The sequence below is a fragment of the Salmo salar genome, chromosome 27 (assembly GCF_965601325.2).
Source record: "Salmo salar chromosome 27, fSalSal1, whole genome shotgun sequence".
Classification (NCBI taxonomy): Eukaryota; Metazoa; Chordata; class Actinopteri; order Salmoniformes; family Salmonidae; genus Salmo; species Salmo salar.
The window spans coordinates 4,244,777-4,262,500 of record NC_138317.1 but is presented as its reverse complement, the minus strand read 5'-3'; the positions used below and the strand labels follow the sequence as shown (position 1 = coordinate 4,262,500).

Below are 17,724 nucleotides of genomic sequence, written 5' to 3'. Positions count from 1 at the left end.
TGGGATCTATAGTGACCACAGAGAGTCAGGACACCGGGGTTAACACCCCTACTCTGACCACAGAGTCAGGACATCAGGGTTAACACCCCTACTCTTATGATAAGTACCATGGCTTCTATAGAGACCACAGAGAGTCAGGACACCAGGGTTTACACCCCTACTCTGACCAAAGAGAGTCAGGACACCAGGGTTTACACCCCTACTCTGGCCACAGTCACGACACCAGGGTTAACACCCCTACTCTAATGATAAGTACCATGGGATCTGTAGTGACCACAGAGAGTCAGGACACCAGGGTTAACACCCCTACTCTAATGATAAGTACCATGGGATCTATAGTGACCACAGAGAGTCAGGACACCAGGGTTAACACCCCTACACTTATGATAAGTACCATGGGATCAATAGAGACCTAAGAGAGTCAGGACACTGGGGTTAACACCACTACTCTGACCACAGAGTCAGGACACCAGGGTTAACACCCCTACTCTTATGACAAGTACCATGGGATCTATAGTGACCACAGAGAGTCAGGGCACCAGGGTTAACACCCCTACTCTAATGATAAGTACCATGGGATCTATGGAGACCACAGAGAGTCAGGACACCAGGGTTAACACCCCTACTCTGACCACAGAGAGTCAGGACATCAGGGTTAACACCCCTACTCTGACCACAGAGAGTCAGGACACCAGGGTTAACACCCCTACTCTTATGATAAGTACCATGGAATCTTTAGAGAGTCAGGACACCAGGGTTAACACCTCTACTCTTATGATAAGTACCATGGGATCTATGGAGACCACAGAGAGTCAGGACACCAGGGTTAACACCTCTACTCTTATGATAAGTACCATGGGATCTATGGAGACCACAGAGAGTCAGGACACCAGGGTTAACACCTTGCGCTTATGATATGTACCATGGGATCTATAGTGACCACAGAGAGTCAGGACACCAGGGTGAACACCCCTACACTTATGATAAGTACCATGGGATCAATAGAGACCTCAGAGAGTCAGGACACCGGGGTTAACACCACTACTCTGACCACAGAGAGTCAGGACATCAGGGTTAACACCCCTACTCTGACCACAGAGAGTCAGGACACCAGGGTTAACACCCCTACTCTGACCAAAGAGAGTCAGGACCCCAGGGTTTACACCCCTACTCTGGCCACAGTCACGACACCAGGGTTAACACCTCTACTCTAATGATAAGTACCATGGGATCTATAGCGACCACAGAGAGTCAGGACACCAGGGTTAACACCCCTACTCTGACCACAGAGAGTCAGGACACCAGGGTTAACACATCTACTCTTATGATAAGTACCATGGGATCTATAGTGACCACAGAGAGTCAGGACACCAGGGTTAACACCTCTACTCTTATGATAAGTACCATGGGATCTATAGTGACCACAGAGAGTCAGGACATCGGGGTTAACACCCCTACTCTGACCACAGAGAGTTAGGACACCGGGGTTAACACCCCTACTCTGACCACAGAGAGTCAGGACACCAGGGTTAACACATCTACTCTTATGATAAGTACCATGGGATCTATAGTGACCACAGAGAGTCAGGACATCAGGGTTAACACCCCTACTCTGACCACAGAGAGTCAGGACAGCAGGGTTAACACATCTACTCTTATGATAAGTACCATGGGATCTATAGTGACCACAGAGAGTCAGGACACCAGGGTTAACACCCCAACTCTACAATAAGTACCATGGGATCTATAGTGACCACAGAGAGTCAGGACACCAGGGTTAACACCCCTACTCTACAATAAGTACCATGGGATCTATAGTGACCACAGAGTCAGGACACCAGGGTTAACACCCCTACTCTTATGATAAGTACCATGGGATCTATAGAGACCACAGAGAGTCAGGACACCAGGGTTAACACCCCTACTGTTATGATAAGTACCATGGGATCTATAGTGACCACAGAGAGTCAGGACACCGGGGTTAACACCCCTACTCTGACCACAGAGAGTCAGGACACCAGGGTTAACACCCCTACTCTTATGATAAGTACCATGGGATCTATAGAGACCACAGAGAGTCAGGACACCAGGGTTAACACCCCTACTCTTATGATAAGTACCATGGGATCTATAGTGACCACAGAGAGTCCGGACACAAGGGTTAACACCCCTACTCTACAGAAAGTACAATGGGATCTATAGTGACCACAGAGAGTCAGGACACCAGGGTTAACACCCCTACTCTACAAAAAGTACAATGTGATCTATAGTGACCACAGAGAGTCCGGACACACGGGTTAACACCCCTACTCTACGATAAGTACCATGGGATGTATTGTGAGCACAGAGATTCAGGACACCGGGGTTAATACCCCTACTCTTATGATAAGTACCATGGGATCTATAGTGACCACAGAGAGTCAGGACACCTGTGTAACGTCTCATCCGTCCCATTCGGGAGGAGTTAGACTGCTCATAAGATAGTTAACCGTATAGGGCAATGGCATTGAATGGATGCTGATGCCATTTTCTATGCTTCTCTATGGTTCACTATGCCTCCCTATGGTCCACTATGCTTCCCTATGGTTCACTATAGGGTTTTAAGTGATAACCCCCATAGGTTTTTTTGTAGTGGAAGATGATTGGTTTCATGAGTAAGACATGAACGCAATAGGTCAACCCACAGAGGAGCTGGTGGGATTATTAATTTGTCCTATATGACCAAACAGACTGTACGGTGATGTAGGTGAAGAGATGTTGTACGTCAGAGTTCACTTTAACGTCCTCCCTTACGAGGAATCAAGTCCATGAATCCCAAGAGATGTGTCTGTGAACATCACAAAGAGAGAGAAATCAATGCATGGGGCGACGCGGGTTCGTGCACAGTGGGTGTCCGCCGTTCTGCTGGAGTAACCGGGAAAACCTTGGTTGATGATGCTCACCATTTAATGTTGTTAACGAGGGACTTTTTTTCTGTTCAACTCAAACACTAATGAAGAGTGAACATTTCACAGGCATTTTTCTACCCAGCAAAAATATTCATCCTAGAGGAGTATATTTATGGTATGGAGATTCTGTATCTTGCAAAGGATTTTTTCCCACGTACAGTGTTTCCCTTCTAGTCTCTGCAAAATCTTCTGCATTATTCTACGGCATATACAGTTTTATTAGACATTCGTGTAAATTAGTGACTGGCGCTTGGATACTTATTGTGCACTAGTATAGCCAGGTCCCAGATCTGTTTGTGCTATCATGTCAACTCCTTGTCAGTTGTCACTCATTGTCTTAACCAAACATGAGCAATGGTTGGAACAGGTGGCAACAGTAGAAACAGCCTGGAACCAGACTTGAACCAGTGAGATGCTGACCTTTATCTGGTCTGACTCTTTGAGTCACTTTACCCCTACCTACATGTACAAATTACCTCGACTAACCAGGTACCCCCGCACATTGACTCGACACCAGTACCCCCTGTATACAGCCTCGTTATTGTTATGTCATTTTATTGTTACTTTTTATTTCATTTTTTACTTTAGTTTATTTGGTAAATATTTTCTTAACTCCATTTCTTGAACTGCATTGTTTATGGGCTTGTAAGTAAGCATTTCACCTGTTGTATTCGGCAGCATGTGACAATAAAAATGTGATTTGATATTTCCCCCTCTGCTCCCCAGGGACCTTATGCCTCCTGGAGCATGACGAGGAGTATGTGTTCACGCTGCCCTGTGCCTACGCCCGCTCCATCCTCACTGTGCCATGGGTGGAGCTGGGTGGCAAAGTCACCATCAGCTGTGCCAAGAGTGGCTACTCAGCCACCGTCACATTCCACACCAAGCCTTTCTATGGAGGGAAGGTACACAGGTGGGTCTCTGAATATGTGTGTGTGAGAGAGAGATTGCTTTGGCAATGTAAACATACTGTATGTTTCACATGCCAATAAAGCCCATTGAATTTAGAGAGGATTTGAATGCTCTGTATTGAAATGATTTGAACGTCATAATTTCAAATGTTATTTGTGCCCAATATAATTGAATGGTAAATAATAGATTGTCATTTTGCTGGACTTTTATTGCAATTAAGAATAGAATATGTTTTTAAACACTTCTACTACACTGCTCAAAAAAATAAAGGGAACACTTAAACAACACAATGTAACTCCAAGTCAATCACACTTCTGTGAAATCAAACTGTCCACTTAGGAAGCAACACTGATTGACAATACATTTCACATGCTGTTGTGCAAATGGAATAGACAACAGGTGGAAATTATAGGCAATTAGCAAGACACCCCCAATATAGGAGTGGTTCTGCAGGTGGGGACCACAGACCACTTCTCAGTTCCTATGCTTCCTGGCTGATGTTTTGGTCACTTTTGAATGCTAGCGGTGCTTTCACTCTAGTGGTAGCATGAGACAGAGTCTACAACCCACACAAGTGGCTCAGGTAGTGCAGCTCATCCAGGATGGCACATCAATGCGAGCTGTGGCAAGAAGGTTTGCTGTGTCTGTCAGCGTAGTGTCCAGAGCATGGAGGCGCTACCAGGAGACAGGCCTGTACATCAGGAGACGTGGAGGAGGCCGTAGGAGGGCAACAACCCAGCAGCAGGACCGCTACCTCCGCCTTTGTGCAAGGAGGAGCAGGAGAAGCACTGCCAGAGCCCTGCAAAATGACCTCCAGCAGGCCACAAATGTGCATGTGTCTGCTCAAACGGTCAGAAACAGACTCCATGAGGGTGGTATGAGGGCCCGACATCCACAGGTGGGGGTTGTGCTTACAGGCCAACACCGTGCAGGACGTTTGGCATTTGCCAGAGAACACCAAGATTGGCAAATTTGCCACTGGCGCCCTGTGCTCTTCACAGATGAAAGCAGGTTCACACTGAGCACGTGACAGAGTCTGGAGACGCCGTGGAGAACGTTCTGCTGCCTGCAACATCCTCCAGCATGACCGGTTTGGCGGTGGGTCAGTCATGGTGTGGGGTGGCATTTCTTTGGGGGGCCGCACAGCCCTCCATGTGCTCGCCAGAGGTAGCCTGACTGCCATTAGGTACCGAGATGAGATCCTCAGACCCCTTGTGAGACCATATGCTGGTGCGGTTGGCCCTGGGTTCCTCCTAATGCAAGACAATGCTAGACCTCATGTGGCTGGAGTGTGTCAGCAGTTCCTGCAAGAGGAAGGCATTGATGCTATGGACTGGCCCGCCCGTTCCCCAGACCTGAATCCAATTGAGCACATCTGGGACATCATGTCTCGCTCCATCCACCAACGCCACGTTGCACCACAGACTGTCCAGGAGTTGGCGGATGCTTTAGTCCAGGTCTGGGAGGAGATCCCTCAGGAGACCATCCGCCACCTCATCAGGAGCATGCCCAGGCGTTGTAGGGAGGTCATACAGGCACGTGGAGGCCACACACACACTACTGAGCCTCATTTTGACTTGTTTTAAGGACATTACATCAAAGTTGGATCAGCCTGTAATGTGGTTTTCCACTTTAATTTTGAGTGTGACTCCAAATCCAGACCTCCATGGGTTGATAAATTGGATTTCCATGTGATTTTGTTGTCAGCACATTCAACTATGTAAAGAAAAAAGTATTTAATAAAGTTATTTATTTAATTCAGATCTAGGATGTGTTGTTTAAGAGTTCCCTTTATTTTTTTGAGCAGTATATATTAATGGGGATACTACCATGAATGAATCGTGAATAATGATGAGTGAGAAAGTTAGACATAAATATCAAACATATTCTATTCTTATTTACACGAAGTGGCTCAAATGTACCATTCATTTCTATCAGGGCATAAAATAATCTGAAACACAACCGAAACAAACTGCAAATGCATCCAACAAGTTTGTAGAGTCACAAGCTTGATGTAATCATTATTTGCTAGGAATATGGGACATATACTGTATGGGAAAATGGAGGGGACAATGTACAAAAAGTGCTGTAATTTCTAAACGGTTCACCCGATTACATATGAAAATACCCTAAAATTAAAGCTGACAGTCTGTATTTTAACCTCATAGTCTTTGTCATTTCAACATGCTGGAGTACAGAGCCAAAACAACAACAAATGGGTCACTGTATTTCGATATTGCTATGGCTGTACAATAAGAGTAATGTTGAGCGGCCACTAAGTACATCTTCTGAACATGCCTGCTATGTGTTCCTTTCAGGGTGACCGCAGAGGTCAAACACAACCCCACCAACACCATTGTGTGCAAGGCCCAGGGGGAGTGGAACGGAACCCTGGAGTTCACCTATAGCAGCGGGGAGACCAAAGTGATTGACACAGCCAAACTGCCAATCATCAAGAAGAAGCTCCGGCCTGTAGAGAAGCAGGGACGGAACGAGTCCAGGTAAGATGCTACTAGGTCCAAGGTGCTGTATTTTTGGTCCCTTAATGGACCAGGGTTGGATTTATTACGCCCCAAACGGAAGTAAACAGGACTGAAACAAGGAGGGACTCCCTGGATTTGGCGTATACAGAACAGTAGCTATCTTGTCGGTTTGTTATATACATGTTCTTTATGTGTTTGTGTAGGCGGTTATGGCAGCATGTCACCAAGTCACTGAAGGAGGGGAACATTGACGAGGCCACGGAACAAAAGCGGCGTCTGGAGGAGCGCCAGAGAGGGGAGGAGAGGCAGAGAGCTGCAGTCAACTCGCCCTGGACACCCAAATATTTCAGTAAAAAGGTACGGCTACAAGAGGGACTTGAGCCAGGGTTCAATATAAAACGAGGGTTAGGGCTGGGGCTATTATGTTCAACCCTATCCCAAAACTTAGTTGATCCTACTTTTCTATTTGGACCCATGAAGTGCTGGAGCTCGGCTCCAGCTGGCTCTCCCTTTGACCTAACGTAGCTGCTGTTAAAGAGCGGAGTTTCCACACGGTTTTCAGAGGAAGCTAGGTTGAATTAGCCGTGTCCCTGAAAACCGGATACATCCGGTTGTTGGCAACTCCTCTAAGGGTGCTTTGTCCCAAGGTGCAGGAGCCCGGCTCCAGGGCTCAATTTAACCACTGATGCTCATCTGGTTTTGTGTCTTTGTTCTTGCCTTTAGGGAGAAGATTGGATCTACCACAATCCTCTGTGGAAATCTCACTGACACAAGAACCAGACTGCTCTAATGAACACTGAGAGCCTCTATCCCCCTAAACGAGGGGCCAGGCCAGGATAAGGATGGAACTGCCACTCGCTCTCCATTGGGACCAGAGATACTGACTCTTAATGACATGGACAAAGGTCCCACTCATGGGAATCAAGTGGTTTCCACTTGAACTACGAGGGTGGGAGACACCGATGTAGCTTTTTATAGTATTCGAGTTAGAGAATTTCAATTTCTTACTTTGCCAGGGCCTTTTGCAAATGCACGGTATGACATGATCCTTTTCGGTTTCAAACGCCTTTGTCACACAGAATCAGAATGGTAGGAGGAAGATGGCAAATATGCTTGGAGGTATGTTTTTGTTACATTAGTTCCCAACAAATGCTGTTGACATCGGAGCAGTCTCATTACTTTCAGTTGCTATTCTGACCATTCCTGAAATGACTCTTTGCCTCTGTTCTTCCATGCAATACATATTTCCCATCACCCTTTTACTTTACAGTCAACACTCCATTGGATCCCATCTTCGCGAGAGGTGTTTCCTCCTTCCAGGGACCTTAGGTTGGCATTGATCTAACATAATTAAGCTGGAGCTGTACCCAGCTCACGACTCATCCATATTAGACGCAGAGGCATTAGCATGAGGTACAGGGGAAGTCACAACCCCATTCTCACAGAGGGGCACCGTCTCGCCACATGTCATTCAAGATATGAGGTACTGTGGTGGTAGTAAAGAGGATGTTTTGGGTTATACATAGCCATTATATATTTACATTTTCTCAAATACTACATCGGATTGCCTTTATTTAGCCAAACATCTAATGGAAATCATTTTCGTTTACGCCACCTTTTTGTTCTTAGAAAAGTGATCAATGCAATATTCTCTGGTTAAGTAATTTCAACCATCCATGATTAGACTGAGTGGCTTGCTGCATTACCTATACTAACGGCAGGATCATCTTGCAGTGAAGAAAATTAGCTGTCACAAAGATGTCCAGTTTCTTGCAGCACTCGTGTGTTCTTGACATCTGGCAATATGCAGATGCATGAATTTGATTACCAAGTCTCCAGCACTCAGTAATCAAGACAAGTGCAGATACACATTGTGGAAAGATCTGTCCAAAGATATTCTGAACGTATGTGCATTCATTTGGGTTTTGTAGAGCACTGTGATGTACCCAAGAGCTTGAACCAAACTCCTCATTCACTTGGATAAAAAGAAAACCTATGCAACACACCATTTGTTATAATATAGGTTGAAGGTAGGGATGGGGGCATAATCGTTTTGTTCTAATAAATGTGCCCTGGCAATCACTGTGCCTGTCTGTTGTCGTTATGTTAGATTTGAGTCAGCAAGTGCTAGTGCTGCCATCTTGTGGTACATTTTGTAATTCTTTGAAGCCTCAGTTTATACCAAAGTCTAACTTTTACAGGATAAAAATATTTCCATATAAAAAAAGGTATCATGGAATGAATGTGTTTTGGTTTTTAGAATGTAATTATTGTTTTGCACCTAAAAAGCAGCCTTGTATTCCCCAGTCTAACATGTACGTTCCTGGAAGGAACTTAGTAAAAGCACCCTACCTGCAAACCTAAGACGCTGGGAGGTATGTTTTTGTTACATTAGTTCCCAACAAATGCTTGTTGATAAATTGATAGTACACACAAATAATTTGACGATCACTTCTTACAAACTTGAACCTTTTATTTTGTCTACATTTAAACATGACTGAACAACAATGTAGAAAAATTTTACTTGGAAGTTGAGGGGGACCAGGGGTAGTCAAATAAAATCAATGTAGTGGTGAGGAAGAGGTGTTGCACTGCTGAAAGTTGGAGAACCAAGAAGAGGAGAAAGGAAAAAGTCCATCCCCAACAAAAAACAACGAGGGCAAACAACCTGTACACTTTCTATATCACATTAAGGCTTAGTCCCCACAAAGATGGAGCATTTAACGTTATGAAAATAAATACGAGTTTCTGTTTGAGCAAGGTCGATATGGCATTGTGTGAAGGGCCATGAAGTGAAAGCAGAGAAGATCAAGGGACAGAACAAAGCAACTTTATATCCAAAGAAAGGTGAAATAACTTCTGTGTGTAAAGGAAAAGCAAGACAAGTATCAAACGAACGATACAAATGAGAAGTAAACTGTCAAGGATTTTTTTGTAAGTATTCCTATGAAGTTTATGATATGTAGACTGTCTCACCTTCCCCCCCCCCCCCCCCCCACACACACCTGCATGCACACATATGTTCACAACAGGCCCAGTACAATGCCAAGAGGTGCACCTCACTGGCAGCCATCTTGAGATTTAACACTTAAGCTTTCCTGCATTACCGTACTCTGCAGCATTAGCATGTGTGTATGTGGACCGGCAAAAATGACTGAGTAGACAGATGGACATGTGATGAAGAGACCAGCAATGAGGCACTAGGCTCACAGACCCGACTAGAACGTGCCCCCTGCAGGTTGGAGGCCTAATTAATAATCACTACATTTTACATAGAATTGCTTTTTTTTTTTTTTTATACCTAGCAGCAGAATATACAATCTAAGCAATTTCAGGGGGGAAAGTTAAATTCACATTCTTTTCAAACAAAATCTCAAGTCCCACCTAATGGACTATTATTGCATTCACTGTTCCATCTGCTGCCATTAAAAACATCACAACAAAGTAAGAGAAATCTGCGTATTTAAATCACCACAATAATCCAATATATTATAACCCTTTGACATTTTCTTTACATAACATATTTACATATTAGGCCTTTTATTTTCTAAAGAATTGTCTCAGTAAGGACAAATTAGAGCCAAACAAAAATGATTCCAAAAAAAGTTAGATCAGCTGTGCCTAGACAATGGAATTGTTCCTTACCGTATACCAGGCGTCAGGAACACGTCCTCAATTCAAAATGGCTCCTCACTCAACGGCAACACATTGACATGTGCCAAGGAGCAAGATCAAGGGCTCTTTGGTGCAATTGCTCCCAGCCTCCTCAGTTTCCTTTCTCTTTATTTTGTCCCCCTCTAGAAATAACAGTTAAAATGTACCACAATATGTATGCTCACCCTGGTTTCAGCAGCTCTGTGCCTTGCCACACGTTCAAGTACAAAAAAGAAAAAGAGCAAGACAAAAAGTCCTCTGGATAAAATGGACAAAAGTTCTGGGGCTAGCCAGATATGACACTTCACCCTCCCCAACACAGGATGCTGCGCTCAGAGGACTAGCCCTCGAGGCTAAGGACTAACATTCCAGACAATGGCCGTTCTTCTTCTTTGCTAGTTGCATTTTTGTGTGTTTTTTTTATGTTGTCAGTCTTCATTATTTCTTGTTTAGTTTCTTGCCTTTCTTCAGGACCAGCTTATTCCTGATGTGTCCTCGCTTCCTCTTAGAAGTCTGTAATGAAACAAACTTGATTTACAAACCACTTTTCAATTGGCAATTTTTTCCTATACATCTACAAATCAGAATTTGAGCGCACACACATTAACTGTAGGAAATAAAAGTGAGTTGGCTCACATTTTATGAACATTTCCTTTTGGTGGCTAAAATTTGAGAAGAAATAATCATATGTAAACTCACTACACCAGTATCATATGTCTTACATTCATTAGCACAATGAATGCTGAGAGACATGGAAGCCTTGTACCTTTTTGGAGGTGTACTTCTGTCTGGGCACGACACTGCGGAGCTTGTGCTCCAGCGGCTCCCTGTTCTCCAGCTTCTTCACCTTGTAGATGCGCACCAGCCAGTGCTCCGAGGTGAACGCCTCCTCAAGGTGCTTGAACTTGATGTCCTTGTTGCCGATCTCGGCGTTGCGGGTGCGGTCGAACCCAGGCGGTGTCCGGAAGTCCAGCTGAGAGATAAGGACAGCAGTAGGTGGGGTTGAGGGTGTTGGCGAGGGCGGCTAGTGACTGAGCTAAAGTGAGTATGGTGGTTGATAGTACCTTCACACAGGTGTTGCGTTTTTCATCTTAATTCAGTTTTAGGCTCTTCCCCTGCTCTTTTAAATCTGTACATCACTTCACCTATCCCTATCCCTCCCTCTACACTTTACCCGTCTCTCCTCCTGATCTCTTTAGTCCTTGTCTCTTCCACAAAACCAATCTCTGTTCCCTTGCCTTTATCGTTCTCTTAACATGTCTCTCCATCTCCTTTATGGGTTAAGACAGCTAGGAGACAGCTTTGCTTGGCTGCATGTCTGTGGACCCTACTGAAGCAGCCCACTGATCCTTCCTCTTCACTGAGCTGCTGGCCAGGCAACACGCAGCTCGCTATAAGTACCTGGCAGCTCTTCGCCTGCATATCTCGCCTGTACCTGCCAGAGCATTTCTGAGCGTTTCCCCTCCCACCTTCATCCTTCCCCCACGCTTGTCAGCATGTCCATAAGCCGCTCTGTTGCCCGTCACTCAGTGCTTACTGTAGCCTGCTGTTGCTTCAAGTACTTCACCACCGCTCACCTGCATCTCGCCAAAGCGGTAGTAGGACATCTTGTACATGAGGCAGTTGAGCAGGACGGGCGAGCCGGCCTTGTCCACACGGAACTCTCCTTGAGGGGTGAAGTAGTCACTCTCCTGAAGGGCACGAGGGAAGAAAGAGACGCGGGTTTGGACCACATTTCTTCAAGGACACATCAAATAGCAGAAAGTGAAATAACTGCCAACTCGCCATCTACGATATGATGTAGTCTTACAGCCACCAATTGTTCGGTTCATATCTTTGATATTCAAAATAACATGCACATTTTCTTTTTACAAATCCGCGTTGGATATCGGATACTTTGTCCTACGACCAAGTGTCAGTGAAGAAAATAAACATAGCTAGGAACAGCAATGTCCTTGGGTTTGCCCAGACTGATGAATTACTGGACTGCTCAAATCTAAGTGTTTACCCAGGTTCATCAGCAGAACAACAATTATTAAATAGAAGACTGAATGAAGGTCCTTCTGAATTGTGAGGCGTCGGTGAACCCAACTAGGCACAGTCTCAAAAAAACCAGGCACTCACCCGAATGTCCTTGGGATGTTCTCCCTCCGCTATCCTGACCATCCACAGGAACTTGTTGATGTCGTCGCCTGAGTAACCAATCACGCCCCCGAAGATGATCAGCACGTAGTCCACGTCCAGACTCCTCATGATCTCGTACGCTGCACTCTCATTGGACGACATGGCTTTCCCCACCTACAGAGGGAAGACGAGGGAGTTTGAGCAGAGGAGAGTGAAATAGCAGAGGAAAGAAGAGAGGCAGATAGAGATGAGACGTAGTGGGAAAATGAGAGGGAGGTATAAGACTCCAAAAATAGGCAATACTCGCGTCTCAAAGTCGTGCTGGCCCTGTGAAAATCAATCAAGTCATAAGGGCAAAAAGAAACCCACACATTATTGCAGCTCCTACAAGTGAATGTATTGAATTCATTGATGCGTTTCTTGACTTTAACTTGCATCTACTTTACTTGGGAGCATGAGGTCAGAGTTGAGTTGAAATCCCCAATTCCCCCTTAATGATGTTGTGTTGTGTGACTCACCAGTGCTATATGACTGTTATTCCATGTGTTGTTGTCCACTAGCGTGGTTCGATTAGCCATGCCTGCTATCTGGTAGCCATAATCCCACCAAGACATAACCCTCGCGTGCTCGTCTGTGTTCTGCCTCAGCCAATAGTAGGCCTCCCTGAAGTCATCCAGGATGTTCCTCGTCCTATGGGGAGAGACGGAGTTGAGGAGTTACGGGAATGACAGCCAGGCAACCACATGTTTGGTAATCCTATGAGACAGGGATGTCGAGTCACGGCAATGACAAACCAATATTGTAACCACATAAATATATGTACGAAGAGTTAGAGTGGAATAGTTTGACATTCTAGTTTACCATAGTTCTAAATCTCCAACTGGAAAATAAGCAGCACACGTCATCCTCGCATTGAAAGACCAGTGCATGGAGAGCGTAGTACATAACACATGGTAAACTACTGAATAGCACTATTAAGAGATACAATAATCAGGTTAACACTGAGCTCATCAACATCACAACCTTCTGATGAAATATGAACATGCATACCCTTTGATTTTGTGTGAGTGTGTGTAAATGCGCGTGTGAACACACACTATATATAAAATAGTATGTAGACACCCCTTCAAATTAGTGGATCAGGCTATTTCAGCCAGACCCGTTGCTGACAGGTGTATAAAATCGAGTACACAGCCATGCAATCTCCATAGACAAACATTGGCAGGAGAACAGCCTCAATGAAGAGCTCAGGAACATTCAAGGGGGCACCGCCATAGGATGCCACCTTTTCAACAAGTCAGTTTGTCAAATTTCTGCCCTGCTAGAGCTGCCCCGGTGTGGTTATTGTGAAGTGGAAACATCTAGGAGCAACAACTGCTCAGCCGCAAAGTGGTAGGCCACACAACCTCACAGAATGGGACCACCGAGTGAAAATCGTCTGTCCTCGGATGCAACACTCACTACCGAGTTCCAAACTGCCTCTGGAAGCAACGTCAGCACAACAACTGTTCGTCGGGAGCTTCACGAAATGGGTTTCCATGGCCGAGCAGCCGCACACAAGCCTAAGATCAATTGGAACGCTGACTGCTAATCAGGCCTAATCGCCCAACATCAGTGCCCGACCTCACTAATGCTCGAGGCTCAATGGAAGCAAGTCCACACAGCAATGTACCAACATCGAGTGGAAAGCATTCCCAGAAGAGTAGAGGCTGTTATATCAGCAAAAGGGGGACAAATTCCATATTAATGCCCATGATTTTAGAATGAGATGTTCGACTAGCAAGTGTCCACATACTTTTGATCATGTAGTGTATATGAAGATAGATATGTGGAGCTACGCTTGTATGCATGGAGTGTACTACATACATACGTATGTAGTGTACTATATATATATATATGTGTGTACGCATGGAGTGTACTATATATATATATATATGTGTGTGTGTGTGTGTGTGTGTGTGTGTGTGTGTGTGTGTACATTCTACAAGTAGACATTCAACTGTATGGTAGATTGTCCGGTGTAGCTCAAATCGGTAGAGCATGGCGCTTGCGACGCCAAAGGTCATGGGTTCAATTCCCGCTGGGGCCATCCATATGTAAAAATGTACGCACGCACAACGGACTATAAGATGCTTGGATAACAGTGTCTGCTAAGTGTCTGGCATATATTATTATTTGTCCTTACCCATCGTTGTTGTAGGAGGCCAGCACCACACTAGGACTGGAGTAGGCGTTGCTGGTGACCCATGTGCAGTGGACTGCGAACATCATGAGCAGCATCAACATCAGCATGGTCACTATACTCTTTATGTTGGGGCCCAGTCCCTCCTCTGCCTTCTCCTGCTCAGACACATGCTTGCGCACCTTTCCTGCCTGCAGAGGGAGACCAACACACATAAAATTGGCCCACTAAACACAGTTGCAATACAAACAGAGTATAACTGGACATTATTTTGTAGCTTGTCTATGGGTTGAATACAGGTAACTGCCAAAATAAAGGAAACGCCAACATAAAGTGTCTTAATAGGGTGTTGGGCCACCATGAGCCAGAACAGCTTTAATGAGTCTTGTCCTAGATTCTGGAAGTCTATTGGAGGGATGCGACACCATTCTTCCACAAGAAATTCCATTATTTGGTGTTTTATTGGTGGTGGAAAACTGTCTCAGGCGCCGCTCCAGATACTCATATAAGTGTTCAATTGGGTTGCGATGTGGTGACAGATGGCCATGGCATATGGTGGTTACATGGTTTTCATGCTCAAACCATTCAGTGACCACTCATGTCCTGTGGATGGGGGCATTGTCATCCTATGGGGGCACAGCCATGGTAGCCAAAATAAATGCCTACAAAGCATATTTATACATAACAAACTAATTAACATCCCATCATGCTTAGGTTAACTCAGGAACACCATCTGTGTGGTAGCAACTGCTTTTAATGTACTTTTCATCCCTCTTTATTTTGGCAGTTACCTGTAGGTGTCAACTGGAACTACCGGCTAAGGGTTCACATTGTGAGAGCAGAGTACACTGAAGAGGTGTAAAAGGGGAATGCAAAACCCCACTAAAGGTAGGCCTATGAGGTGAGGGCAGTTGGAAAATTCTGTGTTTTGAATCCAGTGTTGTTTAGTGTATCAGCTCATAAACAATGTGCCATCGAATCGGTACATCGAAAATCTCTTTCCAACTATTTTGCAATCTATATGGCACAGATGTCAATTTTTTGGTCCTTAAATTAAACTGGTATAGTTTATTTTTCAGAATTTTCTTTAATGCAGGGCCGACAGACAAGTCCTTACTTTTCCCACTTGCCTCTTCCATTTTTTGCAGCAATTAGTTGGTTAAGCAGACAATTCCATATATTTTTGTTAGCTGCATGTGTGACATAACACCAGCAGTCCTTTTTAATGATATCATTTACAAAGGTTAAACTTATTTTATTTTTGAAATCACTTTTTTTGTTGTATATTTTAGTTAAGCCATAACATGTCTTGTATTATTTCTTCTGTTTTTTCTGGTGGACTAAACTGAAATTGTAACCAACTTTCTAGGGCTTGTTTTTAAGAAGAGATATTGGAGATTATTTAATTTTCAAATAACCAAACGTGAGAGGTTGTAATCTGAATAAAAAGGCCATTCTGAACAATGGGTGAGACATTCTTAGTAATCTGCTAGAGAACCAGTTTGGATGTATAGTAATTAACTTTTTTTATGATTGAAGCCTTTAGTGAGATGTCCAATGCTTTTATATTTAATAGCTTCTGCACTCCGAATTCATATTCATTATATAAATACGCCCGTTAAAATTGTCTAGCAAGCCGTTCCAAATCAAATGTTTTTTTAAATTATATGAGCAAAAAATATTACAAGTCGAAAGGCCATAAGCAAATAGGTAAAATGGGTCATGACTAGAGTTTTAGTCAGGTTGATTTTTACAGAAATAGACAGGTATTTTCCTTTCCATGGTAGCAAGATCTATTTCTGCTAAATTTCTATACAAATTTATTGGAGTGAGACCATTTCTTTCTTTCGGGATATGAATACAGAGTATGTCCACATCAATGTCAGGCCATTTTATTGGTAAACTACACAGTAATGTAAAAGTTATAGTACACAATTTGGCTGTAATCCAGAGAGGTTAGAAAAAGTATCTAGACCCTCTGAGGCTGTTGAGGGATCCAAATTGTGGATTTAAAAGAACATGAATCAACGTACAATGACGCCTTTGTTTTTAAGCCCTGATTTCTAACCCCTTGATATCATTGTTGGATCTGATTTTAATAGCCAACACTTCGATGGCCATAATAAACAGATATGCCAATAGCGGACAACCTTGTTTTACTCCACTTGACAGTTTAATGCTTTGAGAAGTAGTCATTTTATATTTTACACCTAGGGTTACTATACATAACTTTAACCCGTTGTATAAGAGATTCTCAAATTTAAATATTTAGAAATAAATTCCAGTCGTACGTTATCAAAAGCCTTTTCAAAGTCAGCTATGAATACCAGGCCTGAATTTTCCTATTTTTCATAGTGATTTGTTGTCTCCAGTACTTGTCTTATCTCCAAATTATCATCCATGTAAAAAACCTTTCTGATTAGGATGAATAATACCCGACAATACCTTTTAAATTCTATTCTATTTTGCCCAAAACACTGAAGTGCAAGGGGCCTCAAGTTTTGAAATGGACTGGATCTTTATATTTACCACTTTGGTCCTGTTTCAGTAGTAATGAAATCAGACCTTGCTGATTATCTACCATTTTTATAGGAGTGGTTAAAACATGCTAATAACGGTCCTCTGAGTACATCAAAAAAGATTTGGTATACCTCAACTAGTATGTCATCCATTCCTGGAGTTTTCCCAGACTTAAAGGCTTTAACTGCGTCAAGAAGTTCCTCCTCTGTAATTTGGCCTTCACATGAGTCTTGCAGTACAGCTGTTAATTTTACATTATTAATTGAAAAAAAATCCATATAATTAACTTTGGTTAGCGGAGATGGATGAGACTGAAAAAAAAACATGCTTAAAGTACATCGCTTCCTTTTTCAAAATATCGTTTGGTGAATCATAGGTGACTCCGTCATTTGTAACAAGTTTCAGTAAATTATTTATGTTGAAGATTTAAAAAAATAAATAATTTGGTGCATATATATATATATCTTAAGTTACTCCCATTTCTTTTTGTTTTCCCTTATTCTGTGCCTCCAAGGTATTTTTTTTTTATTGCCATCTATACTGTTTGTCCCATTTCCTTTGTTAATATGAACTCTTTTGACCTAAATTGCTTGTTTTAAAGATGAGTATTGAATTGCATAGCCTCTAAAGGCACATTTAAGTGTCCCATACATCGGAAAAAGGCAGTTATATATTCTTCTGTCCCATTTAAAAACAAGTTAACATCCAATAGGCTTTGAAGACATTTCCAATATCCTCTCCCACACGGAAATTCTGTAAGAGTATTTTTCCCCCTCAATCTTTGTTTGCAAATTAAAATAAATCAACTTTAATACCTTATTTACATATGTATTCAGACCCTTTGCAATGAGACTCGAAACTGAGCTCAGATGCATCCTGTTTCCATTGATAGTCCTTGGGA

The 17,724-nt window shown here is 43.4% G+C and overlaps 2 protein-coding genes across 4 annotated transcripts in view; one reads left to right on the top strand and one right to left on the bottom strand.

The window, feature by feature from the left end:
• Positions 1-8,425, top strand: part of LOC106588203 (oxysterol-binding protein-related protein 10) — a 159,175-nt gene extending 150,750 nt beyond the window's left edge. For both annotated transcript variants that reach the window (XM_014176964.3, XM_014176963.3), the window contains exons 10-13: positions 3,675-3,861; positions 6,179-6,361; positions 6,547-6,700; positions 7,067-8,425. In XM_014176964.3, coding sequence (XP_014032439.1) covers positions 3,675-3,861; positions 6,179-6,361; positions 6,547-6,700; positions 7,067-7,111 — 569 coding nt within the window. In that variant the 3' untranslated portion in view covers positions 7,112-8,425. The remainder of the gene's footprint in view (positions 1-3,674; positions 3,862-6,178; positions 6,362-6,546; positions 6,701-7,066) is intronic.
• Positions 8,426-8,795: 370 nt separating this feature from the next.
• The window catches only part of LOC106588202 (dolichyl-diphosphooligosaccharide--protein glycosyltransferase subunit STT3B), a 110,913-nt gene continuing 101,984 nt past the window's right edge, over positions 8,796-17,724 (bottom strand). The window contains exons 11-17 of one of the 2 annotated variants that reach the window (XM_014176962.3): positions 14,307-14,494; positions 12,640-12,811; positions 12,122-12,295; positions 11,575-11,688; positions 10,764-10,970; positions 10,634-10,659; positions 8,796-10,510 (exon numbers count right to left, since the gene is read on the bottom strand). In XM_014176962.3, the coding sequence (XP_014032437.1) occupies positions 10,465-10,510; positions 10,634-10,659; positions 10,764-10,970; positions 11,575-11,688; positions 12,122-12,295; positions 12,640-12,811; positions 14,307-14,494 (927 nt within the window). In that variant the 3' untranslated portion in view covers positions 8,796-10,464. The remainder of the gene's footprint in view (positions 10,511-10,633; positions 10,660-10,763; positions 10,971-11,574; positions 11,689-12,121; positions 12,296-12,639; positions 12,812-14,306; positions 14,495-17,724) is intronic. The other variant, XM_014176961.3, reaches the window with a different exon arrangement.